This window comes from Morus notabilis, unplaced genomic scaffold (assembly GCF_000414095.1).
Source record: "Morus notabilis unplaced genomic scaffold, ASM41409v2 Scaffold1303, whole genome shotgun sequence".
NCBI classification, from domain to species: Eukaryota; Viridiplantae; Streptophyta; class Magnoliopsida; order Rosales; family Moraceae; genus Morus; species Morus notabilis.
In genome coordinates, this window is record NW_010365936.1 from 108,808 (window position 1) to 136,035 (window position 27,228).

The following is a 27,228-nucleotide window of genomic DNA, read 5'->3' on the forward strand; positions in this document are numbered from 1 at the left end:
ATTTGTAAATTTTTATAAAATTTGGGTCCAATTGTAATTTTTTAACAAATTGAGGGTCAACATACAATTTTTATATGACAAGTATTTTACGATAATTATATTTTAGCCTCTCAAGTTTTGAAAAATTACAATTTGGTCCAAACATTTAAAAATTTACAAAAACTCCTTTAATTTAATAACACAACACCAAACACCAAACACGTGATTGGATTAAACTAAAATTTAATTCTATCATTTTCTATACATTCCAATCCATTACTCAAACTATTTTACAAATGTTCCTTGAGGTTTACACTCAATTTAACTTTAGTTCATAACTTATAAAATGTCTCACAGTTGATTCTTAAAGTTTTATTATGTTTCAGTTTTGGTCCTTCCGTTAATTAAGCGTTAAATATTTGATAGAATCTTTGTAAATTAGATATTAAAATTAAAAACACCTAAAGTCTAGAGACTGTAAAAATGAACTTTTATTTTTTATTTTTTTTGTATTGTTTGTCTCTAAATGCTTTGAATTTTCATCTCTAATTTTATAGAATCCGTCAAATATTTAACACCTAACTAATTGAAAGATCGAAACTGAAATAAAATAAAACTTCATGAACTAATTGTGGGACGATTTTAAAGGGAAGAATCAAAATGGGATTGAAATCAAACCTCAAAGACCATTTGTGGGTTAAATGGGATTAACCCATAAAATAGAGCAGAAAATATACATGTTAAACGTTTAAAATCACAATACAGACATCATTTACTATTAACCCTCCTATAGCACACTCCGCTTAATCTGGGTGGGTTGGTTCCAATGATAATTTGAAGGATGAATACCAGCAACAAAAATGATACATTTTGTACCTCAATCATGAATTCAATGTTTTTCTAAAAGCTACACATATATAAAATGACGGATATTCTGCTAGACAAGAGCTCCCGCAAGAATCATCTATCGAGTATTTAATATCAAAATTGATACATATAACTGAGCAAAAATTGAAAAAACAAAATATGTCCGTATAAAAAGAATACATATATCGTTTTCACCCAAAGATTCCAGATATTGCAGATTTTCCTACTACTCATAAAGCTTAAACTGTTAAGCCTCAGAGATCATCAAATGGATTTGTATGCTTTATGAGATTCGATGCGCTTCCCATGCACCCTAAAGGAAGTTATCAAGCTGTGCTTCCAAATCTTGTGTGGAAGGCATCTTAATGATGCTTTGTATCTCTTCAGGCGAGTACTCGGACTTCAGCAGGGATTGTATTTGTACATGAGCTTCAACAATATTTGTCCTGCGGTACGAAAAAGGCAAACAAAGTTGGTGAGAGACTGGTAGAACTAGCATCAATTCCTGACTCCTGAGATCATAACAGGATGTGAATCATGAACTTACTTTATCGGTTTGAATAGTATAGTTCGTGTTGATGGGTTCTGCAGATAAAGTTTCATCTTCGCTATCACTGTTGGCAACTCTTGTTGAATCGCAGCATTCACCTGTTCCAGAAATAGAATTATTAGGAAATCACTTCAGTAGAACCATTGTCGGTGTCAATTAAGAGGTCAAACAAGAACTCAGAAGGGAAGTGAGTGTGTCATCCAATTGTCCCTTATCAACTCCAAAGTAAGATTTATCACAAGCTTCCGCAAGATTGGATCTTTGGCTCCTTGGATTTCTCCAGCACTATCTTTATTTTCTTTATTTCCTTCAGCTGTAGGATGTCAATTCCATGTTGGTAAATTTCCGCCCCACTTTTTTTTTTTTCCCCTCCTTAGCCTTCTCTTAAGAGGTGAACAAAAGAAAAGTGCACCAACATACCTTCTGAACGAGTTCGGCCACCTTATCTGGGGTGGCAAAAGCTTGATCCTTGAGAGGCTTGGCCATAGCCGATTCTAGCTTTTGGTTCTGGCTACCAGAGGACAACGCAACTTTCACAGCTGTAACCTATAAAACACGCACACAGAAAACAACATTTAGACACGGTTGTCCCTCTTGAATTCCAGGTGGCTATGAAGACAATGTTTGATTGTATAAATAAAGGCAATCCAGTGATGAAAAGAGGATTTCTATGATGTTTCAACAGCATTTTAAATTGTTAACTTTAAGTCTTTATCTGCTATCCAGCATAGTTTTGCACACAAGTTTCAAGCAACGTGACGAGAAAAAGGGCAAACCTTGGTAACAAATGAAAGCATAGGATCCACGACTAACTTAGTGACTGACATAATGAACTCCTCACAGGTGGCCTTTAGGCTTTTCTCGAGCTCCTGCAAGAAAATTTGTTAATAAGAGTAAAACGTAAAAAGAATGAAGGCTTATATTGAATTTTTTTCTTCTTCCTTTTTTATTACAAAATGAAATCCCATTCTATAAACTTTTCACTTATCAATGTAAAGAAAGGAGTGATGTGGTCATTCATAATTTATGTATTTTTAAATCTCCCAGCAGAAAAATAAGATCTTACAAATTCAAACTTAGTCTTAGGACAATCAGAGGAACTTTAATATAAGGATTATCTTAGAGGAAACAACCATAAAAAAAAAAAGGCCACAGAGAAATAAAGATGCCAAATCATTATTATCTTGGTTTACATTTTAAGTGTCCATAAATTGAATGCTGCAAAGAACAGCTTAAAAAAAACAAAAATTATGTGCTAAAGTATGAAAAAGTAGCCTGCAGTTCTGGAGCATCAAATCTTCCAACTTTTGTTACATTTTCATATATTTAATTTTGTTCAGGCATAATTTTGATATATCTGACGGACAAAATAACGCAACACCAGTAGGGCTTTTTTCACACCCTACCAAAAAATCCTCCAAAGAAAAATTTAATTTGAAGGACCGCTTCACAAGACCGTAGATTTTCTAACATAGTACTGGAAAGGATTATCATTTATGTTGCCTTTTATTATTTATATAAATGTTCCAAAATACTAGGGTACGTGTTGAACAAAATACGAATCAGAGTATGGTTGCAACAAAATTCCACAAACCTTCTTGGCATCTATTTGACTTTCCAAAACTCTGGGAGAAAAAGTCCTTGCCAGCGAAGTAGATCTAGACCAATCGAATAGAGAGGCCTGACCTCTAAGAAGCCGTCTTAAATGATCCTGGAAACATAATTACAATAATAATTAAGACGTTCCTTCCTAATAGGTAACTTTTAAGAAAGGTTAGACATTTTATCTGAAATGAGCTTTTAAGACCATTTACTCCTAGATCACCACGACCTTTTGGCAAAGTTTTGAGAAACCTCACCAACATTCAACTGAAGACCCATAAAATAAATCAGGATGAAAAACGACCCAGAATGATTTCAGGTAAACTGAAATAAAGTTATATTACAAATTACAACTAAAACAATTATGGATTTAAGTCCATAAAATAAATCGGACAATGATTTTTTTTTTTTTTTTTTTGGGGAAAATTAGACGATGAAGTGTTGTTGCTATAACTTGGAAATAGGGAGGTACAAGCATTTAAATAAAGCAAGTAGTAGAACACCAAACTAGGCATTATGACTTAGTATGTATTTAAAAAATAAAAAAATAAAAAACTACACGAATTGCATATCCTAAGAAACTTGGCAAAAGCTTTAGCTACAAGAATACTAACCAGCAAGTGAGAGAAATCTAGTTCTTTGTGCGTCACTGAAAACTCGATATCAAAAGGTGCGATCTGGAATGGAAAAATGAAGTCATGAATAACAATACAAGTTTCTAATAGAACGGTGACCCAGGAAACACAATCAAAAATAGGATCACCTGCTCCCTCAAGATAAGAAGATGCTTTATGAGAAAAAGCTGCCCATCCATCGGTGATGATCTCTTCATTATGAGCTTGCTTGCTTTCTGCATATAAAGAAGCATCCCACCGCAATGAAATGGTTGAGTCTACTTTTTTTTTTTTTTTACTTTGGCATTTAAAATCAAGAAAGAATGAACATTCCACCCATGGAGAAGTAAGGATACTCACTTGGATAGATATCGAGCAAACTTCTACCGCTTCCTGATAAACATAAAACCACCAATTGTCCAATTGTTTAACAAGATGGCATGGAGCTCTTGTTCAAGAAAATAAACTTATAAAACGACTCTGCAATTACTTGAATACCTGAGCTAAACCGGTAAAAACTGCTGGTTCTAAACAACGATACAACTTTGAAAGACAAGATAGAGTTTTCTCAAGTGGAGGATACCACGACTTGAATACATCTGGGTTTTCTTCAGCCTACATTTTGATTAAAGAAAAATGAGAAAAATGAAACAAACAGACCAGCGCTAAGTAGCATTACGTCCCTTACAGAAGTTATTTCAGTTTGAGGTTTCTTCTCAGCAGACTGCTCCAGCTTAGCAGGATAATCCAAGTCTTCGCTCAAAGGAAGATAATTTGCTATCTAAAACAGAAGAGAGAGCTATTAATAAAATGTACTTGAAAAATAAAGTAGTTTCTCCAGAATCAGATAATCTGGAAACTATGGTGCATGCAATTCAAAATAAAATACCAGGAAGGAAAGGACCATTTTCAGTCATTTCATACTACTACAATTTACATTTAAAAATATCCAATTACAATTTTCTAATTTCTAGTTCATTTTCTTGCCATGAAATAAGCATCCCTAAAGTTCAACAAGGACTCGAGAGTCTTCCACCTTCAGAATAAAATGAACTCATCTTCCACCTTCAGAATAAAATGAACTCATAAGATTGAAATACCCAATGAAGTCGGACACGCATGCTAATGTGGAGAGAATCAGGATTATCTCCAATTACAATCTAGGAATACAATTACAGGAATTTGCAGTATCACCTCCTATAACAACCAGTTTCAAATAAAAGGACAAAAAACAAGAGTTACACAAAGTTCCATATTGGAAAATTCAAGAATTTAAAAGAGTCACCTCATCACGAATATGTGTCCGAGCACGGAAAGTTAACCGCTCATGAACATCTGCAAGAATTCTTTGTAATGTAGGACGTAATCCAGCTAAGGATTCACTCCGTCGGCTTAGCTGTTCCCCCAGGACTTCAACTTTGAGAATATCAACAAGTTCACAAAGAAAATCGATGTTTGTTTCGTGAATAAGTTTTGGCCGCAGTGTATCATATAAATATGTAGACCTGCAATAAGTAGTAGCTACCATCAGAGGATTATGTAAAACATTGATTAAGTAATTGGTTCCCTCTCTTGAAGTAGCGCTTGACTGGTGAGAGAATAACATCCCCTCTGAAGCTAAACATCGGACAAGTATCACAACTTTAAAGAAGACATTTCGGCTTGTGTGTTCATTACAGCTTCTTAAGTTATTAGAGTCATGTTTCATATAATGCTCTGCTTTTGTTAAAATTTATCAAGTCGAAGCATCTTGGTGATTATGAAACTGGGACGTGGACCCTCATTAATTAAACCAAGCAGAAGAAGAAGAAATCTATGCCTTTCCCTAGATAACATAATTTTTTTATTTAAAATTTCTTTGAATTATTTTTGCCATTTGTCCCTAGATTTCTCTTCTCTCTCACTCTACCCCAAGCCCCTGCAGATATAAATGCACTGATGTTTAAGAGCTGCTTGCTTGATACACGAACACATATCCCTGGCTCTATCCAATTCCTACTAACTCAGTGACTCACAACAGAAAACGAGAGCCTTGATGGCAATAATAAGAGCCTCAATACTTACAACGGATCTATTAATGGAGCCAAACTTGAAACATCTTCTGAAGAAGATGGGAAAAAATGATAGAATAGTTGCTGCTCAAGCTGACAGACCTACATGCGAGGCAATGTCAATTAAGAGGGGAAAAGCAAATCCACAAGGTGATTAATCCTCTATTTTCTATGTTTCTATGACATAAAAAATGAAATATGGTGTATACAGTACGAAGAAACAAAACACAACATCTATGACGAAAAGATAGCTTCCGTTACCTGCATTAAGTATGCACATCCAGATCGAGTCAATGATGGCAACGCCTCTTTCTTTGCAAATTCTGATATTCGCTGATGCACTATGCCTCTTACCTGGACATAATAAAATGAAAAGAGATGTTATCAGTCTAAACAAATGAAAGGATCTTTGTCTTCTACTAAGTAAACCCTAAGCTCACCAAGGAAAGCCTCTGTTCACAATATAGTTTGTGGCATTCTGCAAGTAGCTGGATATACTCTTTCTTTGATGATCTGCTTTCAATTTCCTTCAGCACTGGCTTAAGCTGCAAAACTCCAATAATCAGTTAAGCCTACATGTTCTCACAAGTTGATGGGGGGAAAGATCCTATCTCTCCATCCAACAGATTCCCTAAAAAAGTATTCGTAATGTCCTATGGCTTTCACCCATGGAATACTACTTCAATCTACACCTACTTATCCAATTGCATAATGTCTACCAAAAGGAAATTTTACCTCACTTGCTGCTGCCTTGAAACGGACATATATTACAGATGCCTCTACACCCTCAGCAAGAGATGCTTTGCTGCCACTACTGCTCCGAATTGCTGCCTGGACCTGATGAAGGAAACAGTAGCCATATACAGCTATCTGATCTGTCTACTACAAAGCCTATATGCAATGACAACTTTCTTTTGTATAAAAAACCAGAAAGCCATATACAGCTATCTTATACGTCTAGTACAAGCCTATATGCAATTTTACTAAGAAACCACAAACTTTATTCAAGAGAGGAAAAATGAGTACTCAGAGGAGGGACGACCAATGGTCCACCAACCCAATACAACAACAGAAAGCATGGGAAAAACAATGATTCAACCCATAAATTATTTTACCTGAGCTGAAGCACTTTTGAGAACAGATAGTACGTGAGAACGAACCATGCCCAAGGCTCGAGACTGTCAAAACAAGTATAGATTACTAAATATCTGGAAAGGAAAACAACTCTTACTAGAAGAAGAGCCACAAAATACTATTCCCCTAATTAACTATCTTGCAGAACTGTGTTTCTACCTGCAGTTGTCGAAATTTGAGCAAGTAAACACCGGATTCCGCATACTGTGGATTGTTTTCAACATACCTAATATCGAGCAGAAATATTTCAAGGCATTTTTTAATAAATAATCTCTGAGCCCTAAGGCATGCAACTCAAGACAACCTTCTAATAATTAGAATTAATTACTCAAATAAGTATCTACTTACGATATGCAGTCATCAAGTCGTTTGAGCAGAGGGAGAAAGTTCTGATTTACAACATTCATATTTGGAGAATAAAAGTTGGTAGATATCTGCAACAACAAGTTTGACAGCCACGCAGAAATTATGTTGAAATGATAAGAACTAAATAGTTTAGCTTAGATGTAGAAAATAAGAACAACACCCAAATGAAAACTCGTTCTTTTTTTTTTTAACTTAATTTTCATGTCAATAACCAGATCAACTTGTTTAAGCTAAAAAAATTGCATATAATATGAAAAATTCAGTTAAACAACTTAAGCATATGTTAATAAAGACGCTAAGTGAATCAAAACACTTTAGTATCAACTTAGTTCTGTTTCCTTTGCATTTATATCCTATACTGGAGGGACAGGTAAACACGTCTGAAACATATATTACTTAAGCAAATGTTTAGACTCTAGGCAAGATAGCATTCGAACCTTACATTCTCCAATTCATCAAAATAGTTGAGCTTACTGCGAAGTGCTTCCGCAAATTCTATTAGTCTTTGCTTCTCTATTACCTGCAAAGAAAGACGGGAGCATAAAAAAAATGTTTTGAACCAAAAATACAATGAAAAAGTATCAATAATTTCATGAAAAAGTATCAACAATTTCATGAAAAAGTATCAATAAGTTCAAGAGATAAGAAAAAGTTCAAGTCTACTCAATGTGTTCAAAACGCAAAGCAGCAAGGCAGTATTCTTTAAAAAAAAATAAAGCATATATATATATATATATATATATATACATATATGTAAACCATCAATACATACCAACCAAATAATAAAAATCCTCCATAGAGAATAATAAGTAACAAACAGACATAGAAAAAGGTCGGCATATGGAGGAAATCTCACCAGCCGGTCACATGCATCATGAAGAGTTTTTGTCTTTGTTGCTACTGCCTGATGTTGCAGCTGTAATTCATTGAATAAGTCTAAGGTGTCATCCACCTGCACAGAAGGGAGCTCAATCATTTTAAGCCCAATGATCATATAATCAGTGTAATAACGAATCTTCTGCAATAACAAAGCACCTACATGAAAAATAACCTAAGATCTACCTGGCAAAGTATGCCATCACATGTCTCTATCCGCCCAGTCAATGTATTCACATACTGCCGATACTTCTCCTCTGTCTAAAGAAAGTGAACAAATAGGTGCAATACGTACAAAGTGACTATTAAACTCTTATAAGATGAGAAAAACAGTTGCAAATAGTTAAAAATGAAATAAAGTAAATAATAAGAATAAGAAAGAAATACATGCTTACCTCAGACTTCATGGCTGATTCAAGATCTGTAAACCATTTGTAGAACTGCAAGAAAACAGAAAAATATTATACCCAGAAACCTAACATGAGAAATTAGAAAGAATATTACAACTATACAAACACCACCTTAAGGTCATGAACACATATTTCAAATCTTCTTATGGCAAAAACAATTCAAAGAATGCACCTTAAAGGAATTCCTATAATTAACATTACCAAATTGCATCATCTAGCCTATCGTTTTCTCACAAAGACAGAGGAAGTGAAATTCAACACCGTCGATATCCAATTCAGAGAGTCACAATAATTATCCATAATTCATACTAACCAGATAGTGATTAGATTTACAAATCCGAAAACTCACCTGATTAGTATTGACGAGAACGGCTTCTGCAGCTCCAGAGTGTTCGAAGCCCGAGGCGTTCTCCTTCGTGGAAACGGACAAGCCATTCTCCTGCCCGGAGGCACGGTCTTTGGCCTAAAATTCGACAGAATCTAGAGGTCAAATCAACTACTACACGAAAATCTTCCTGAACAAACTAAACGAGTAAAGCAAGTAGCAGAAAATCAGACCAAATTGAGAGGAAACGGCCGATCGGCGACGGCATGAGAGAGAGTCACAATGGCGGCTTGCTGTTGCTCTGTCAAAGGAGCATTCTGCGGAGCCAATAAACAATTTCCATGAGAACGCCCAAAAAAAAAGGAAAATCTGTGCACAGATCTGATGCCAATCCGATCTGAGCCTCGCTGATACTACTAACAATAACCAAATTCTACATGAAAACAGAGATTAATTCAATCGAAAAGACTTAAAATTGATGAATTGAGATCCGAATATGCTAGATCTGGTTTTAGCTTTCGTTGTCAGTTGTGTTCGAATTAACCAGAGAGAAAGAGGAAGAAGAAGATGATGATGAAGGTTAAGCTATGGAGACCTGTTCCCAGTGAGAAGCGAAGTTGTAGCCCTTGGAAATGGCTCCGCCGGACTTGGGAAGAGTGGTGGCAGAAGAATTTGCCTTGGTCGCCATTGTTGGTCTGCTTCAGAGCATTCTGTGTCTCATTCCCTTTTGTCCTCGTTCTTTTCTCGCCTCGTTAGAACGGTTTGAACGTAGCAAAAGAACTACTTAGAACTGGGAAACGGTGCGTTTCAACGTTACCGCTCCACCTATTTCATTTTCTTTTTTCCCTTTTTGTATTCATTTATTGCTAGGACTTTTGAAAAAAATAAATAAATTTTTTTTTGTTAGAGTTGTGATTTGTGAATCGTAGACAAATAAAAGCCCGTTTAATTCGCTGATTTGAGTTTTTAATTCGAGTTGAGATGTGACTTTATGTGAGAGCTTTTTACTGTAGTAAAAAAGTTAGATGTGATTGTTTATGAGAGTTTTTTACTGTAGCAAAACTCAAATCGGTAAAATAAACGAGAAATCTATAAAAAAAAAATAATAATGCTAAGTTGACGGAAGAATACAACAAAAACGGCGAATATAAAGAAAAACGACACCGACGGATGATTGAAAAACTTTAAAAAAAAAAAAGGAAAGGGCAACAAATAAATAAAAATTGATATAAGATATAAAATCAAAATCAACTTAAGTCCTAAACCAAAATAACCAGGAGGACTTGAAGTAACATAACAAAATTCAAATAAATAATTGAATAAATAAGAGGAGTAATATCAATTTTAACTTCTGAAAAATATTTTGGTTGTTTCATTTTTCTTACTAAACATTCAAATGATACACTACTGGCACCTTAACTTAACAAACGTTGCAATAACCTTCGTGATCGAATCGTTAAAAAGGCTAACAAAGTAACAATTGGGTAAAGGATATTTAGGGCGTGTTTGAAATTCGTTACAAAATAATTTATTTTTTATATGAAAATAAAAATATTTTCAATCTCATATATAAATTATTTTTAAAAATGTGTTTAGTAGTTTTATCCAGAGTTTGTTTTCAGTATAAAAAACTCATTAATGTCTCTCTCTCCTCGAGAGAGTAGAAAACGAAAACAAAAAATGAAAAACGACTAAAAGTTATTTTTTATCTTTCTCTCATTTTACACTAAACTAAAAAATCGTTTTCATTTCTGTTTTTTATCTTTATTGCGTCAAACGCCGTTTTCATTTTTTCTTTCTCAAAAAACGTAAAAAATAAAAACGGGATCAATTTTAAACACAGCCTTAATTTGCCAGAGAGCATCAACACCCCCGTTCATAATAACATCAAGCGACTATATGACCTTATGTGTTACATTCTGTCCATTTTTGAACGATTCTATAACAATTAGTATTAATGTTTCTGTCCAATTAGTATAACAATTAGTGCCAGTAGTATGTCATTTAAAAGTTTTTTAAAAAAAAAAAAACAACAACTAATATTCTTCGAGGCCAAAATTGAAATTAACCCTAGATAAAACAACTCAGAGACGACAAACGACAATACTGTATAAAGAAACGGCGTGAACAATAGAACAACAGGAAAAACAGCTCGAAATTCACAAAAAAGAAATTGAAAGAAAACGACGATTATCTAAGATAACCTGATGACTTCTTTTTTTTTTAGGGAAAACGACGATAACCTTACTAACAGCAATAAACAAAAACGACAATGTTCAAAGAACGGCATTTAAAAGTTAAAAGAGCCAATAACGTTGAGACAACCACAACAAATAAAAAGTACAGAATTAAAATTAAAAATAAAGATAAAAATAAACATAGAAAAGATTTAATTTTTAGCTGAATTAAGAATCACTTCGTTGTAAGTTTTATCTCTTATGCATTATCCACATCACTGTAAAACATATTAAATAGAACCATCACTTGAAGCCTTCGGGAAATCCAGGCTAGTGTTATATGTAACATTAAGGAAAGAAACTGCGAAACAAGTAATAAAGGGGAAAAGAAAATGAAAAAAAGATCTCCGAAGCTTTCCACAAAAGCTCTTGAATGTAAACAAAATTTACAGGGGTTATGACAAAATGGCTTGTTTCCTTGCGAATCATCAATAGATTACAAGAAATTTGCCTTGGTATTGACTGAATCTAATCAGTCCTTGACATCAGTAACACCCTCTCCAGCAATCTGAAAGCGCGCTTCAGCTTCAGCCAAACATGGAGAACTTATCACTTTACAAATCCGCTCCTCCCCCCTTCCTTTCCGAAGTGCAAGCCTATCATGGGTTTGTTAAATGATTAGTACCAATCGAGCAAAGAAATTTTGCGACATTTTTGCAGCGAGACAACAAAAAGATAGGCTAAAACAAACCTTGTTGTGGAGGCATGAGCCATGATGTTACCACCAATGGGCTTAACCTGAGGTCCGGCAAAGATTGCAGAACCATCTACTTGTGCAACTACTTGGTTTGTAATGACAACAGCAACGCCAAACTGCACTATATCAGAGTTGATTTTCAGTAAAAGAAATTGCAGAGGTCATTTTTTGCAACCAGTAAATAATTTTCAGTTCCTACAACTTACAACTCAAACCTAGCAATTTTGAGGAAGATGAGTCAAGGGCTCAATCAAGATGTAAGAATCTTTTACCTCATCTGCTAACTTCTGAAGACTCCGGAGGAATTTTGCAAGATGCATTTGTCTTGCTGAAAGTTCTCCCCTTCCGGAGAAATCCGTTCTGTATAGAGCCGTAGCACTGTCTACTATCATGAGAGCAAATCTGTACAACCAGATCCATTCAAACTCATTAGTCTTACTCTTACTTGCGTTGTTATAGCCACAATTAATACAGCTCTATAAATGAGAGGAAAAAAAAAAAAAGGAAGCTTTCTCATAAAGCTCTAGATCACATTTAGGAACCAGATTGATATTTCCAATCTTGAGGAACAGAATCACTAGATACAACAAGTGACAGTTGTATCACACCTTGTTTCTACCATCATTGAAGCTGCTTCAAGCAAGAGCCTTGACTGATGGTCAGTGTTATATGCTCTAGCATAGGCCACATTCTCCAACACATCAGCACCATTCAGTCCAAACCTGAAGCAAAATCAACGCCGTTGAATACATACAGCACATATCATACAACATTTTGATATCAACCAAATCAAATTACAATACCTATCTGCAATTTGTAACAGTCTCTGTGGTCTGAACGTGCCCTCGGCATCAATGTACATTGCTTTTCCCTCTCCGCCTCCCTGATCTAGCGGAAGCTGAAATATCAAAGTTCTTAGATATAGCATTGAATGGTTGAACATTATTGAAAAATAGATTGACTAACATCTCAGCTAACCTAGAGATGAATCATATGAACCCCATAATACTGAAAATTCTAATGAAACAAACATACAGGAAAAGAGAGCATCTTATCCAACTCCAATTACACTTTGCATCACCCGTTTAATCAGTAGAAAGAAAATAAAAGCATTTACTTGGCAAGTGACACAGAGTGTATGACAGAGTTGAGTCTTTCCAGAGCGGAACTCGCCATATAACTCAGTAATAGATCCCGTCTCAATTCCTCCTGGGAAAAAAAAAAGGTGGCAGGCCCCAAGTGTAAGAGTAAAGTGGAAAATCAATTTAAGCTCAATTGGCAATCAGATTTCTATATTTCAAGTGAAAAATTTAAGACCCAATTTGAAGAGTAATCTTGGAGACTTACCCTCCAAGATCTTGTCAAGTTCTCTTGACCCAGATGTTATTTGAATGATTTCAAGCCTCTGGGCGTGAAGTTGGCTAGCGCTAGTAAAGCCCAAAGGTACCAACTTGGAAGCTGAGTGTCAATAAAACAAAACAAGCCAAACATGAAGATTTGTTTAAAATCGCAAACTATTAAAGTTTAAGGACTATTGAAGTTTAAGGACAATAATGCTAAGGAATCAAAAGGGATAAATGGGCACAATTGGCATGCCTGCTTCGATGATCTTGTCGACTTTAGCTTCGCTGATTCCTTTGATATGAAGAAGATCTTTTCTTGGAGAGTAAGCAACAGATTCAACCGTGCAAAGACCCGCATCTTTAAGCTTCTTTACGTCTATAGAGGCAATGCCTGACGCCTAAAGTTGAAGATAAATTTGTTTTTTTTAAAAAAGAAAAACACATACTTTGTCAAGATTTACAAGAATATGAAAAATGGGTTAGAAAATTCCAAATGGGTTAGAAAAATCCAAGAACCAAACAAATATTGATACTTTAAGTTGTGGGTATCCATTACAGAAGTGGAATAGCCGATCAAGAGAACGAAGAGCTCATCTATAGCTAGGGTTTGGTATAATTGATTGATAAACGACGGACCTCTAATTGAAGTAACCAATCCTTTGAACAACGCAATGTACAAGATGAAATCGGTAAAAGATACAACCCAGGAAAAATTTACGAACTTTAGCAAGATCTAAAGAAATTCGGACACGCCAATTAAAACAACGTAGAAACCGTCAAAATCTGAATTCCGCAAACCCAACTAAGAAAAGGCAAAATGGAAAAGAACCCATTAGGGAAAACGCGTGAATTTATCCGAAATTAAAGAAATGGGACTGAAAATCAAAGAAAATTAAAGAATCGAAAAGTGGGTTTTGCTTCTTTTTTCTTTATTCAGAATTTGTGAGATTCATACCTGAAGCTGTTCGACGGGGGAAGGGCCGTGCTGGGCTTCTTCGAGTTCTTCGTGTTCTTGGACCTCCTTCTGGTTCCTCTGCTGCTCCATAGCCATTCGATAATGGTCTGAACCGGAGCCTGGAGAGAGAAAGTGGAACTAGAGAGAGAAAGCAGAAGTGGAAACAGAGTCTGAGACTGGAATTGGATGGAGGGAAATTGTAATATGATTTCAAAAGCCTTTTCAGGAGCGCCAAATTTACTACCTTAGTTCAACACTAGACGAGGAGAAAAAGGGAAAAGTACAGCTTATAGCATATTAATGCAACACTTGAGGAGGAGAAAAAGGGAAAAATACAGCTTATAGCATACTTTGAGACAATTTTTGAAGTAAATAACATATTTTTTAAATATAGTGCGTTTTGAATTGGTTTTTAATTATTTTTAAAAACGTTTCGTATTTTGAGGTATGAAAATAAAAACGGTATGTAAATTTTGTTTATTTAGCAAATGTTTTGAAAATGAAAATAAAAACAAAAAACAGTGGCCGTGTTTGGAATTGATCTTGTTTTTATTTTTTACATTTTTTGAGAAAAAAATAAAAATGTTTCCAAAACAGCGTTTTGCGCAATAAAGATAAAAAATAAAAATGAAAATGATTTTTTAGTTTAGTGTAAAATGAGAGATAAATAAAAAATGACTTTTAGTCGTTTTTCATTTTTTGTTTTCTTTTTCTCCTTTCTCAAGCAGAGAGAGAGAAAGAGAGACATTAATGTGTTTTTTACACTGAAAATAATATCTTAATAAAACTACCAAACGCATATTTAAAAATAATTTATGTCTGAGATTGAAAACGTTTTCATTTTCATTTTCATACAAAAAATAAAATCATTTTTGAACGAGTTCTAAACATGTCAAGTAAGAATGGTTTTTGTGAATGAATAAGAAAATAGTTAAAAATTATTTTCCTTTTTTGTTTTCATTTTCTAGTACTTATCAGCAATATTATAATATTATAATTAATAATTATAACCAAACACAATTTCAGTTTTTTATTATACTCAAAACAATCTCTTAAAAAATGAACCAAACACAATTTCAGAATCGGTTTCAAAATAATTCTCAAAATAATCTCATTTTTACTTTTATGTTAAAAACAAAATCATTTTGAAAATGTTATCCAACGGGAGAATCATATACGATTTTTCTAAATTTACCCCTTTACCTTTTCAATTCTTGTTTTGTCTTTTTTTCTTTTTTTTTTCTTTTACGTTTTCTCTTGATATATTATCTCTCTTTCTCTCAAGAACTTCTTCGACTCTCTCTCCCAAGAACTTCTCTGTATCTGCTCTCTATCTCTCTCAAGTTCCCTTTTTCTGAATATGCTCTATCTCTCTATCTGCTATGACACCTCCCGAACAGCTCTGACGGCGGCAACGACGAGACGGTGGCGGTATTTACCAATTATCGGAGCCATCCGCTGGATTTTCAGAACAATATACTAAATACGGTATTTACTAATAAATATGGTAATTATCACTAAATGCAGTATTTACGAGTCATTGGCGACCGATGTCGATCACCGGCAATTGCCGCCGGTCACCGATCACCGGCGATCGTAGCCGATCACTGGAGATGGTCGTCGGCCGCCCGCGTCGGCTATAGTTTTCTTATTTTAGAAAAATATGATATAATATCCCCATTTTAAAAAATATATACTATAATTTACTATTTTCAAAAAAATAAAAATAAAAGCTTAATGGGGAGAAAAGAGATGGAAAAAAGATTTATGGATATTTTTAGTTTTTTTAATAATGTCTAAAATCTAAAGTATCAAATTATGCTATAATCTATTTGTTTTTAAAAATTATGCTATAATTTACTAAACACCCTACTAAATATATTATTTCTCTCATTCTCCCGATAAAAAGTTATCGTGAACGATTCTCTTTGGGTAATTTTGACAAATATCCCTTAAAAATATATAAGTCAGAATTTTTACTCTTTACTCTTGATTCATAACCTTTCTAATCAAATAATTATATTAACAAAAAAAATATTTATCAAGAGTAAGGAATAAAGACTGAGTATAATGTATATTCTCCATTTTTTCATTCTCTCTTTAGTTAGTTTATGTGGGCTGCTTTGTGAGCTTGGCTCAAATTGGTAGCCTGAATGTGGCCCATTGTTGATGGGCCATTTCGAGATGTGAGTAGCGCGCCCATTGTCTAAGATTTCTCTCCTTTTTTTTTTTTCCTTTCCCTGTAGTTGTAATAAATAGCATGTTTTTGAAACGTTTTTTTAAAAGGAAATAGTATATTTTTAAATCGATTAAAGTATTAGTATATTTATTGATAAATAATTATTTACTAGACGTAACTAATTTATATATTGGTAAATATATTAGGCGTAAATAATTTATACTATCTATCCACGTCTTGTGGGTATTGTGCTTTTTGCTCATACTTGATTTTCGCCCGGTGAATATACTTGTGGGTTTCATGTTATTATAGTGAAGGAAGGAATTTTTGTTATTTAGCTAGCAGCTTTGAAATAAAATATAGTTAACACATGGTGGATTATGAAGATAGCAAATTCGGTGAGAGTCACTTTTTAGCCCACCTCACTAATTATTACAATCTAAATACATACTCCAGAAAAAAAAGTATTAAAAAGAGCGACAAAAAGAGTAATTTTAACATTTATCTTTAAAGTAAAGCTACAAAGTATTACATCTTGAGCCTCTAAGGTGTTTTTTTTTTTTTTTTTGGGTTAAAATGTTCTTTCCTTCTAAAGAGACGGCCCACCCTAGTTTTGTGAACAAAGTAATATAGGTCTCGTTCATTTCGCTGATTCGAGTTTAGAATTCGAGTTTTACTACAGTAAAAAGCTCTCAGAAACAGTCACATCTAACTTTTTTTGCTACAGTAAAAAGCTCTCACACAAAATTACATATAAACTCGAATTATAAACTCAAATCAGCGAAGTGAACGGGCCCATAATTTTCTCTTCTGATTAGTGACATGCACTACATAACATATAATTGGTGTGTGCTACATGACAACAAAGATGTTTTTGTCTTATGATAAATTAGAGGAATGTATATGTATTTTTCGCAAAATAAAAAATAAAAAATAAAAAAAAATCGCATACTTGATCAAGCCGTGTCTCAATTTACGTAATAGCCAGCTTAACAACGTTGCCAATTCAACTATATTCAACATGGCTAACTTTTTTGAAAGGACATTTTGAAGTTTGCAATGTAATTGATAAGACCATTAACTTGTACAAATTTATATCATGATCCAGGATTAGGATGAATTCAAATGACAAATGCCTTCTCCTCTTTTCTTCGGAGGCTTGTTTTCTATTAAACAAAATGTGTAATTAGAAACACAATTACGTGTGACAAAATATGGATCTATTACGTGACATGCTATCGACAATATCTAATTTAGACCAGTTTCCGTGGGGTTTTGATAGTGATTATTGTGTATTGAACGAAATTACTTAGTAGGTAAACATATAGCATAAACCAAAAAAAGGGTTTTAGTTTATTTGGTTTTAAAACTAAGTAGATAACAATTTTCTCCCAAAAATAAATTTAGGCAAAAAAATGTCCAAACTCTTAGGCCTCGTTCGCTTCGCAGATTTGAATTTTCAATTCGAGCTGAGATGTAACATTTTTTGAGAGCTTTTCACTGTAGTAGAAAAAGTTAGATGTGACATTTTCTGAAGGCTTTTAACTGTGGAAACCTATAACTGAAAACTCGAATCGGTGAAATAAACGAAGTCTTAAAAGATTGATAGCAAAATGATGGAAATTGACAACGGACATCCCAAATTTAGACCGGTCTTTATAATATGATTCTCATCTATAGTATATTTGCACTGTCATTACTAAAATGCCCTAAATCTAGTGGAAATTGAGAACCAAACAACTTTTTTATGTATCATTTCTATCACAATCAAGATACATAAAAAACCTCAGCTTTTCAAAATACTGTCACAAAGCTTTGCTTTGTGGATCGATAAGCCTAATTTTAAAGCTTATCTTAACAATTAAATTATTAATAAAAAATAATAGCAACAATGGAGTTGCCAAATCATACAACCAAATAGCAAGGTAAATATCATTTTGAGCATTTTTTTTTTTTTTTTGTTAATTCGAATCGCCCTCATCAAACTTCGTTGAAATATCACAGCTTTAGCCCCTCACTAATCAAGATATGTGAGCCTAGTCAACTTCATAAAAATACCACAAACTTTACCGTGCAATCTCATCCCTTTGCCACAATCCCAAACCCCCTTCGCCCCATCACGATCCCCTCCGTCGAGCCCCCCAATATTCCTCTCTCTTGTAGTTTATAGAATGCGTGAGAGCCTATTTAAAAGGTACACTCAAATCGTGATTTGAGTTTATTGACGAAAACTTTGTGAGAGAAAAAATTTTAAAATTCAAAAAAACATTATAGCAGAATTATGATTTGAGTTTAAATATAGTTTCTAAACTTCCTGGCCATAAGTTCTTTAAGCGTTTGTGGATTTTCCTTTCTTTTTTGGTTACATTTTAATTTTTATTAACATTTAAGCTACTTTGATTTCCTTTTTTAACCCCTGATTTACTAGTGATGCATGCGATTCTCACTTGTATTTTCTCATCTAAAATTTAACACCTTGATTTATTTTCGTCATTTTGTTATCAACTTATTAGGAGTTCAACAAATTTTCATTAAAATAAAAAAAAATAAAATCGGGGACCACATTTTCACATAAAAAATGCATTCATCCTCTCATCACTCTCGCAAAGTGGTCGATTCCACTAAATTGGGTCCCACCTATTTACTTAACGAAGTCCACTTCATATAAATAGCTGAGTTTTAATCTCATTGGGTATGAATAGAGGTGCTCTTTTTACATACTTAACAGAACTGTTAGCAGAAGGTGAACAAAAACACAAGGATTAAGGACTATTGACATGACAATTATAGCGGACAATCAATGTTCCCCAACGGCTATAATGCAAAGGGACTGGGAAGTTCCATATGAATAGATGCTACTAAATTAATATAATCATCAAATTCTAACCCATACAAAATCAATCACTCGTCCCTACTTTATATCATTATCAACCAGCTATTTGGATTAATTTTCCACTCTGCTCTCCAAAATTTATGGGACATTGTGTTCCCTCAATCAATTAACGTCTTTGGTCGGTGCTAATTAGAAGTTGGTGTGGACCTCAAAAAGTGCAAAATCATAATTATGATGTAATCCACCACGCGTGTGATAACACCGCAATAGTTATACTATTACTATTGGTTTTCACGGAGATCCCAAATTATACGGTTGGACTTGAATCAATTGTTTGTTGTTTTCTCAAAAAAAAAAAAAGAAAAAAAGAAAAAGGGATAATGTCACCTCACACTTCCATAAATCCACTAACAAAACAAAAAGAACAAAAAGAGAGAAAAAAAAAAAAAGGTATATCTCCATCGTACAATCAAATGAAAAAAAAAAGTTAAGCAAGAACCCGTAACGGAGTGACAGTTTTTATTTTTATTTTTATTTTTTTTAATGTCATTGGGTTTAAGCAAGTCAATAAGGTACTACTGAGTTATTAGTTAGATGGGCAAAAACGACAGACAATTTAAACATAGGATCTGAGTTCTTGGTAATTCCACATAAATAGACAGGCAGGGGCACAACCATGTGAACAAATTAATGTCTGCACTTTTTTCTTGTAATTTATTGCAAACTAGACATCATCTCCCCCATCAATCACATTCTTTCTTTGTTTGATTGTAATTTAGCCTAAAAACAGCCTTTCAAAGGCAATGCTAATTGGTTAATATGGCAACATCACTTTGTCCTCTTATCTTATTAAAATGCTAATTCAAATGAAGGGTTTTTTTTTTTTTTTTTTTTTTTTTTGTTTTTTGAAAAAAAAATTAATCTTTTTTTTTTTTTTTGATGTATGCAAGAAGAATTAAGCTGTTAATTATTCTCCGTATACGCACGTGGACTTACACCAAGTTACCACTACCAAGTTTTATATTTAGAGTTTATACTTCAAAATATGAGAGATTGCTTGGTCTAACGGCACTAGAGAGGTTTAAATGATAAAGATTGTAAAGTTTTATGTTAACCTATCTATGTTAAAAAATTAATCTTATGATTGAAAATAATAGTTCATACCGCGGTAGAGAAAAACACGTATCCTGGGTAAAGATTACTTTTATATATATGTGTGTACACATGATCCATTATCCAATCTTGCTTAGTTGGGTTGGTCCTGCAAAATTATAAAATCAACTAATTATGACGTTGACTAGTCAAAATGAATCGATAATGAAGGAATTATTTACACTTGCAGAAAGTAATTATGAACTGAATTATGCAGCAAATAATTTCCTACTCATTATTAGCCTTAGCGATGCCTCAAGGTTGACTAGTCTAAGCCGGAAATACGCGCGAGAACCATAACTCTCTCACTTTCTCTCTGTTTGTCATTAAGTTGTGTCAGGAAAGTAGAGAAAAGCTGAGCTTGTAAATTCAGATCCGTACAATTTTCTCAAAAAAGTAAACTGTTTATTTCGTCGATTTAAATTTAAAATTTAAATTTTATTACAGTAAAAAATTTTAAAAAATAATCACATTTAATTTTTTTATTACAGTAAAAAATTATCACATAAAATTACAGTAATTATGAACTGAATTATGCAAGCAAATAATTTCCTACTCATTATTAGCCTTAGCGATGCCTCAAGGTTGACTAGTCTAAGCCGGAAATACGCACGAGAACCATAACTCTCTCTCTTTCTCTCTGTTTGTCATTAAGTTGTGTCAGGAAAGTAGAGAAAAGCTGAGCTTGTAAATTCAGATCCGTACAATTTTCTCAAGTAAGACGGTTCATTTCATCGATTTAAATTTAGAATTTAAATTTTATTACAGTAAAAAATTTTTAAAAATAATCACATTTAATTTTTTTATTACAGTAAAAAATTATCACATAAAATTACATCTCAATTCGAATTACAAATTTAAATCAGTAAAGTGAACGGGATCATTAACGCCCTTAGGAACAGTGGGCAGCTAAAGACGGATGGGAACGGCCCATTAAAAAGGATTGACTTTTGTTTCAAGTCGTACTGTAAATTGTACAATTAAATTAAATCAACATAACAGTTCGATGCAGACCTTACAACAAATATATAGCACTCGTCTCCGAAAGAGTGGTTAGTAAAACTACAAGATAATGTGTGTGTATATGTATATATATGAATTATGATTCACTCTCTTTTTTTTTTTTTTTTTTTTTTTTTTGTGCGTGCGTGGCTGGGGCATAAAATATGATTCATTTAAGTTATGTATGATTCAGACCTCAACATGAGGCTTGGGGGACAAGCAAAGTTTCTATTTTGGATTACAAACTTTATAATTAAGCTAGTTTTATGGCGTATGGACCCTCGCGTTGGTGTCCGAAATGACACGCCACCATTAATTAATAGGCTTTCATGGCTTCAACTATATATACAGTACACACCTCAGCCCCTAAACAGGGAAATACCTTATTTTCTCTGCCGACAAAAGGGAATAATTTCTGTTTGATAGCTGAAGGATCTTTGTTTTGTATATATATATATATATATGAAAGGTATTGATCAGTACTTGCAAGAACAAAGGATATACGCTGTCATGAGAGCTCTATAATTGATGAGTATAAATTATAATATAATGATGATGGCAATCAATAAAAATTGCAGGTAGAGAACAGGTAAAAAATTTAGTTTACGTACGTACTAAAAGCAAATATATATAAATATATTGATGATATATATCAACAAGCCACGTGTTATTTTCTACCGTCTAGAACATAAAAACTAATTAATGAATATCTTAAAAAGACAATTGACTAGTACTCGAGCTTTTGAGATCAATAGTTCTTTCACATATGGTACATATTTGGATCATGCTACATAGAAGATATCCAAATGCAAATGTTACATTATCGTTGTAAGCACTAACGGGTAAATCCAATATATTCTATCTTAAATTGTAGAGTTCAAATTTTTTCGTTTAAGTTAAAAAAAAAAAAAAATGAACATTACACCAAGCCATTGACTCTATTTGGTGTATAATTAATTATGTGTTCTGATATTTCCATCACTTTTAGTAAAGCTAAATTTCATGTTACTAATAATTTCAAATGAAGAAAAAAAGGAAACAAAAAAAAAAAGTTATAACAACTAAATAAAATGGACGTGATCAGGTCATGAACACTTGATAAATAGTAGCATACAAGTTTTCAGTATGCAAGTAATTTACATATCTAAATTATTATACCCACTACGGCACTACCTTGTATACTCTAAACAATACACACACAACAATATTCTTTTTTTTTCTTCCTTACCCCAAATCTTCCAAACACATCGATCAACATAAGATCTCCGACCCCAAAATACACAATAATAATAATAAACACATTAGCAAAGAAGTATATGATCAATTGATGAAACAGATATAATATTACTAGAGACCAGAGTCGAACGCCACTTTGGTCGAGGACAACCAAGAATTCCCGGCGATAAAGTTGGCCACGGTGAACTTCTCCGCATCTTCAACCCCAATGACATGAAAACCAGGCCATGTCACCCTCTGAGAAGTCCCGGCCCCGGGCCCGACGTTCGCATATTCGGCGAAATAAAGGCTTTTCAGAACGGAACTTCCATAGCCAGGCCACTCAATCCATCCTCTAGGCTCAATGGCGTCGTCAATATTCGACTGCATAACCACCGCTCTCGAATAAGCCTTCCATGGACGGCCGAGATAGGATTCGTACGAGTGCTTGACTGCGGAAAACTCGGAGCTGGCGGTGATCTGGCAGTTCTGGACGGAGAATCCGGTGTTTTGGCCGGGGTCGGAGCGGCCGTTGGCCAGGATGACGTTGGCGCCACTCGGCCGCCGGAGAGCCAGGTTGCATTTCTGGAAGACGGCGGCCGCGTTGCCGAAGATGAAGTCGACGGTGCCGTAGATGTCGCACTCGCGGTAGAACTGCCGGAGCGCGAGGGCGTAGAGGGTGTCTTGGTAGCCTGCGATGCTGCACCGGTATAGGGCTGAGTGGTCGGAGGCGATGTAGAGAGCCAGGGCTTGTTCTCCTTGCGACCCCGCTGTGTTGTGGAACCCGATATCGCGGGCAATGAATCCGTCGCCGGTGACGGCTGAACGACAACAAGAAAATTAGTAGTTAGCAACAGTCCGTTATTATTATTAGTAGTAGTACTATTCTATTATTATTATTATTATTATTATTATTATTATTATTTTGGTATTACTTTTTTACAAATTTGTGAATTATAATATTCTTTAAACTAACCAAAAATCATCACTAGTATAGTTTTATCTAGCTCGATGAAGAATCAAAGTATGCTCTCTTTTTCTCGCTATTATTATAATTAAATTTTAATAACTCGTGAATTATTTAAGTATTTTTAGTATTTTATTTTTATTTATGTAGTTAAATTACTTAGATGAGATGATAAATAAGTAGAGAAAAAAAAACTTTAAAAGTAAAAAAATGGGAGCAACAGATCTAAGCTCTTTGATGAACAATTAATTGATGATATAAACGTACCGGTGATGTACAGTATATATAGTATGGCCCTTGTCATATATGTGTTGTATCACGTACTTACCGTAATAATCATGTTGTGGTTCTTTAGCCCCCTCCACTGGTATAAAAATATGACGTGAATGCCTTGACAACTAGACATTATCCAAAACTATGACCACTATTAGACCAGGACAAAAGTTTGTGTAATTTTTTCTTTTAAAAAAATGTGTGATTATTACTATTATTTTTTTAAAAGTTTGTGTGTTCTGGCTCTTGGAAATTGACCACTACCCCAACACTTTTTGTTTGCGCACTGAAGTTTCAAGTGCTAAACTAGTGGACGTGTCATGTCTTGAGTATTTTATGGCTTACTTATAAATACTGGTTTATGGAACACTAGTAGATTATGATTTAACAAACACCCTCAAAGTGCCTTTACAAGAAGGTAATTGTCAACCTTTTTGTGTCACCTCTCATATAAGAGTAAGACTTTTTGGGTGCGTTTGGAACTCGTTCCACAATGATTTTATTTTATGTATGAAAATAAAAATAAAAACGTTTTCAATCTCAGACAGAAATTATTTTTAAAAATGTGTTTGATAGTTTTATTAAGAGATTGTTTTAAGTATAAAAAACCATTAATGTCTCTCTCTCTCTCTCTCTGCTCAAGAGAGGAGAAAACGAAAACAAAAAATGAAAAACGATTAAAAGTCATTTTTCATTTTTCTCATATTTTACACTAAACTAAAAAATCGTTTTTCATTTCCCTTTTTTGTCTTTAATTGTGTCAAACGCTATTTTAAAATCGTTTTCATTTTTTTTTTCTCAAAAAATGTGAAAAATAAAAATAAGAACAATTTCAAACACGGCAATTAATTCCTCGTGTTATGGCCTCACAAGTATAACGCCCTTTCTTACCATTAAACCTTTTTCTTTTTTAAAAAATGTTGTATAACCGGATCATGATATATTTCCACTCTCTTATAGAGAGTGGACCCCACTTGTGGAATTCATGTGAGACCAGACCTTTGTGAGAGAGTGAAGATTTAACCCTATCAGAATAAATATGATTACTCAGATTTCTCATCCAACTTACGTCTATTTTCTTAATTATCTTTGTGTTTCCATTGGAAATCACATCACCAGGAAGGGTTAAAAAAAAAATAAAAAAAAAATAAACGTGTGGATATATATCCCTAACATCTAAAAGCAAAATATATAATCTAATATTTATTATGTTTTATCTTGTTCTATGTGTATAAATGTATCCATAACATATATATTATACATAATTCACAATTAATATCATGTTTCCTAACTGTAACATGTATGATTAATTAGTTACTATATAATTACTAGTACTTTCAAACCAAATTTGTGTAAATCAGTCACAAAGATGTCAAAGAGTCATCATAACAGGACATAATGACTCGGAAATTAATACAAGTCATGATTTCTTTTTTTCCCCCTTCAAAGACCGTAAAAAAGTACCAAATGTATTTTTAAAAATAATTTCTGTCTAAGATTAAAAACGTTTTTATTTTTATTTTTATACAAAAAATAAAATTATTTTAGAACGAGTTCTAAACACACTTAATAATTCGGAAATTAATACAAGTCATGATTTCTTTTTTCCCCCTTCAAAGACCGTAAAAAAGTAAAAGCTAGCCTGGTCTGAATAAATTAGCAAAATAGAATACTTACTGAATGTTGCTGATCCGGGCATAGAAGAGCCACCAGCGACACTATCATCACCAGTAATAATAGTAGTATATTTACCTTCTCCAATCAACGTAATACCATCTTTACTCGCGTGAATCTTCTCCTTATAAACCCCCGCCTTCACATAAATCACAAAACGACCCCCAGAAGCGGCGCGTATAGCTTCTGAAATAGTTTTGTAATTTCCTGATCCATCTTGGGCAACAACAGCATTGGCATTAATGGTGGTGGATTGGAGTAGTTTTCTGTCCCTTGGAGATACCCACTTTGGAAAAATTTGTCCCTTGAGGCGGCCGCGAGCAGTATGTGTGGCCGCGTCAAAAGGCTCCGGTGACTTGCTGCCGGTGATGCGATTAGTGAGAGCTAAAGCATTGCTACTTAGCTCGGTTAGATAGGACATTTTCTTTGATATCTGGCTCGCTAGGGTTAGCCCGTCGGCAGAGTCTTTGCAGGCTTGTTGGAAGGTCAAGGCCGCGCTTAGCCATGTCTGGATGTCTTCCTTTTTCTTCGTCGGAGATTGTTTTATCGCAGTTAAGGATTGTCGTAGCCGCTTCACTGACAAGCTCATGAGCGCTTCACAATCACCTGTGTTGATCATGACATGCACGGTCATTTACAATACGGTTAAAAAAAAAAAAAAAAACGAATTTAGAACCACAATCAACCAGAGCTTTCTAGCTAGGCGTATCTATTGGGAATGCATGTAATTAAATGATAAATCCGATTAAGATCATTTTAGAACGAAAAAAAGTATTTAGAACTGATAGAATTTTAATAGACAATTTAAAACAGAACGATCTATCAATATATATAATTTTTCATATCCTTATAATCTCCCAATCTATAATGAATATAATAATTTTCTCCACACGTTATGAATACTGAAAAATTTGTCAAGATATACCTAACTATTTATTAGCAAATGCGAATATAGAAGAAAATGACATATAACAAATTAATATTGCACGTTATAATATTATTTATATATATATGTATATATATATATACTCTCTAAAATATTAACCTGTTATAGATTGAGCGCTTTTAGCTGCTTCAGCCCCAAGTTGAGAGTTCAACGTGGAGAAATCATCAGAAGTGCTACTGGGAAGCTTTGACTCCTCTATTGTCTTGTTGACAAGAGCTGAAATCACATCAGTGTAGTGATATGATCCTGGCCTCAAGGCCAGCAATGTTTGGACACAAAGGGACGGATATCTAGTAAAGTGGCAGTCGCTTTGAATTTCGTGTTGTAATTGGTGACTGTACCTATTATCAATATTGGCAACCCCTAAGGCACAATATCCCAATAGTGCCCAAAACACCACAAAATAATGTTCTAACATATTTCTGATCATGATGACTCCGACAATTAAACAAACAACTAAAACTTTAGCCAAAGAAAATTACAAATACCTCCTTAATTAGAAAACCCCCCCCAAAAAGGATTGGCTATAATATGTATTGGGAGATCATGAACGAACTTGGGGCTTAGTATTTATATACCAAGGGGGGAAAGCTAATCTCGTTGAAAATTCATAGTCTAAATTGACAAATTAGAGTAGTTCTAGGGCTACTGTTAGTTTGGTGGTCAATTTTCAGTGGAAATTATGACAAATACGTGACGCTCAAAAGTCCATATCAAAGCCACGCTTAATTATAAGTCTGTTGGTCCTTTAATCCAACTTGACTTCTGGCACTATGCATAGGTGGCAGCCCGTATAATTTGTACATTATGCATACGGAAAAAGATAATCAACTACTCTCAATAGATCTAGATCCGCGTGCTATGTATAGTATAGAGAAAATAAAATAAGTCCAAATCTACATTTAGACCATTCAGGTATATATATACACGTCTTAAATTCTCTCATGCAATATTCTGACAAGATAAGCTGTTCAATATTTA

At 33.9% G+C, this 27,228-nt stretch overlaps 3 protein-coding genes across 5 annotated transcripts; all 3 read right to left on the minus strand.

Moving 5' to 3' along the window:
- Nucleotides 1-782: 782 nt before the first annotated feature.
- On the minus strand, nt 783-9,535 carry LOC21402504 (conserved oligomeric Golgi complex subunit 3). 2 transcript variants are annotated; one of them, XM_024172684.1, is made up of 25 exons: nt 9,370-9,535; nt 9,008-9,091; nt 8,799-8,912; nt 8,435-8,479; nt 8,226-8,300; nt 8,020-8,115; nt 7,606-7,683; nt 7,146-7,231; nt 6,957-7,023; nt 6,779-6,841; nt 6,399-6,500; nt 6,104-6,208; nt 5,925-6,017; nt 5,677-5,765; nt 4,898-5,117; nt 4,301-4,393; nt 4,111-4,227; nt 3,973-4,005; nt 3,762-3,848; nt 3,613-3,675; nt 2,991-3,107; nt 2,173-2,265; nt 1,817-1,942; nt 1,394-1,494; nt 783-1,292 (listed from the first exon to the last, which is right to left on the minus strand). In XM_024172684.1, exons 1-25 carry the CDS (start codon nt 9,460-9,462, stop codon nt 1,160-1,162), a joined length of 2,373 nt encoding a protein of 790 aa, XP_024028452.1. In that variant the 5' UTR covers nt 9,463-9,535; the 3' UTR covers nt 783-1,159. The 2 variants fall into 2 exon arrangements, with proteins under 2 accessions (XP_024028452.1, XP_024028453.1); XM_024172685.1 differs by lacking the exon at nt 8,435-8,479.
- A 1,664-nt stretch (nt 9,536-11,199) lies between these two features.
- On the minus strand, nt 11,200-14,249 carry LOC21402505 (DNA repair protein RAD51 homolog). Its single transcript, XM_024172724.1, has 9 exons — nt 14,007-14,249; nt 13,305-13,449; nt 13,056-13,166; nt 12,826-12,917; nt 12,512-12,606; nt 12,317-12,430; nt 11,981-12,110; nt 11,703-11,824; nt 11,200-11,607 (listed from the first exon to the last, which is right to left on the minus strand). The coding sequence occupies exons 1-9, from the start codon at nt 14,100-14,102 to the stop codon at nt 11,484-11,486; spliced, it is 1,029 nt and encodes a 342-aa protein (XP_024028492.1). The 5' UTR covers nt 14,103-14,249; the 3' UTR covers nt 11,200-11,483.
- Nucleotides 14,250-22,250: 8,001 nt separating this feature from the next.
- Nucleotides 22,251-26,775, minus strand: LOC21402506 (pectinesterase). 2 transcript variants are annotated; one of them, XM_024172711.1, is made up of 3 exons: nt 26,347-26,775; nt 25,380-25,907; nt 22,251-23,208 (listed from the first exon to the last, which is right to left on the minus strand). In XM_024172711.1, the coding sequence occupies exons 1-3, from the start codon at nt 26,675-26,677 to the stop codon at nt 22,520-22,522; spliced, it is 1,548 nt and encodes a 515-aa protein (XP_024028479.1). In that variant the 5' UTR covers nt 26,678-26,775; the 3' UTR covers nt 22,251-22,519. The 2 variants fall into 2 exon arrangements, with proteins under 2 accessions (XP_024028479.1, XP_010107089.1); XM_010108787.2 differs by having other exon boundaries at nt 25,305-25,907.
- Between the last annotated feature and the right edge of the window lie 453 nt (nt 26,776-27,228).

Bases quoted from the DNA above. Each gene is read 5' to 3' on its own strand.
- LOC21402505 (XM_024172724.1), bottom strand. From the start codon at position 14,102: ATGGCTATGGAGCAGCAGAGGAACCAGAAGGAGGTCCAAGAACACGAA. The intron at 12,918-13,055 runs GTAAGTCTCCAA...TTTTTTTCCCAG, and splicing joins ACTTGACAAGATCTTGGAGG to GAGGAATTGAGACGGGATCT. The intron at 12,607-12,825 runs GTAAATGCTTTT...TTGATATTTCAG, and splicing joins CACTCTGTGTCACTTGCCAA to CTTCCGCTAGATCAGGGAGG.
- LOC21402506 (XM_010108787.2), bottom strand. From the start codon at position 26,677: ATGATCAGAAATATGTTAGAACATTATTTTGTGGTGTTTTGGGCACTA. The intron at 25,908-26,346 runs GTTAATATTTTA...TGATCAACACAG, and splicing joins AAGCGCTCAATCTATAACAG to GTGATTGTGAAGCGCTCATG. The intron at 23,209-25,304 runs GTAAGTATTCTA...GTTGTCGTTCAG, and splicing joins GCCCGGATCAGCAACATTCA to CCGTCACCGGCGACGGATTC.
- LOC21402504 (XM_024172684.1), bottom strand. From the start codon at position 9,462: ATGGCGACCAAGGCAAATTCTTCTGCCACCACTCTTCCCAAGTCCGGC. The intron at 4,394-4,897 runs GTGACTCTTTTA...CTTCTGTTTTAG, and splicing joins GGACACATATTCGTGATGAG to ATAGCAAATTATCTTCCTTT. The intron at 3,108-3,612 runs GTTAGTATTCTT...TTATGTTTCCAG, and splicing joins TAGATTTCTCTCACTTGCTG to GATCATTTAAGACGGCTTCT.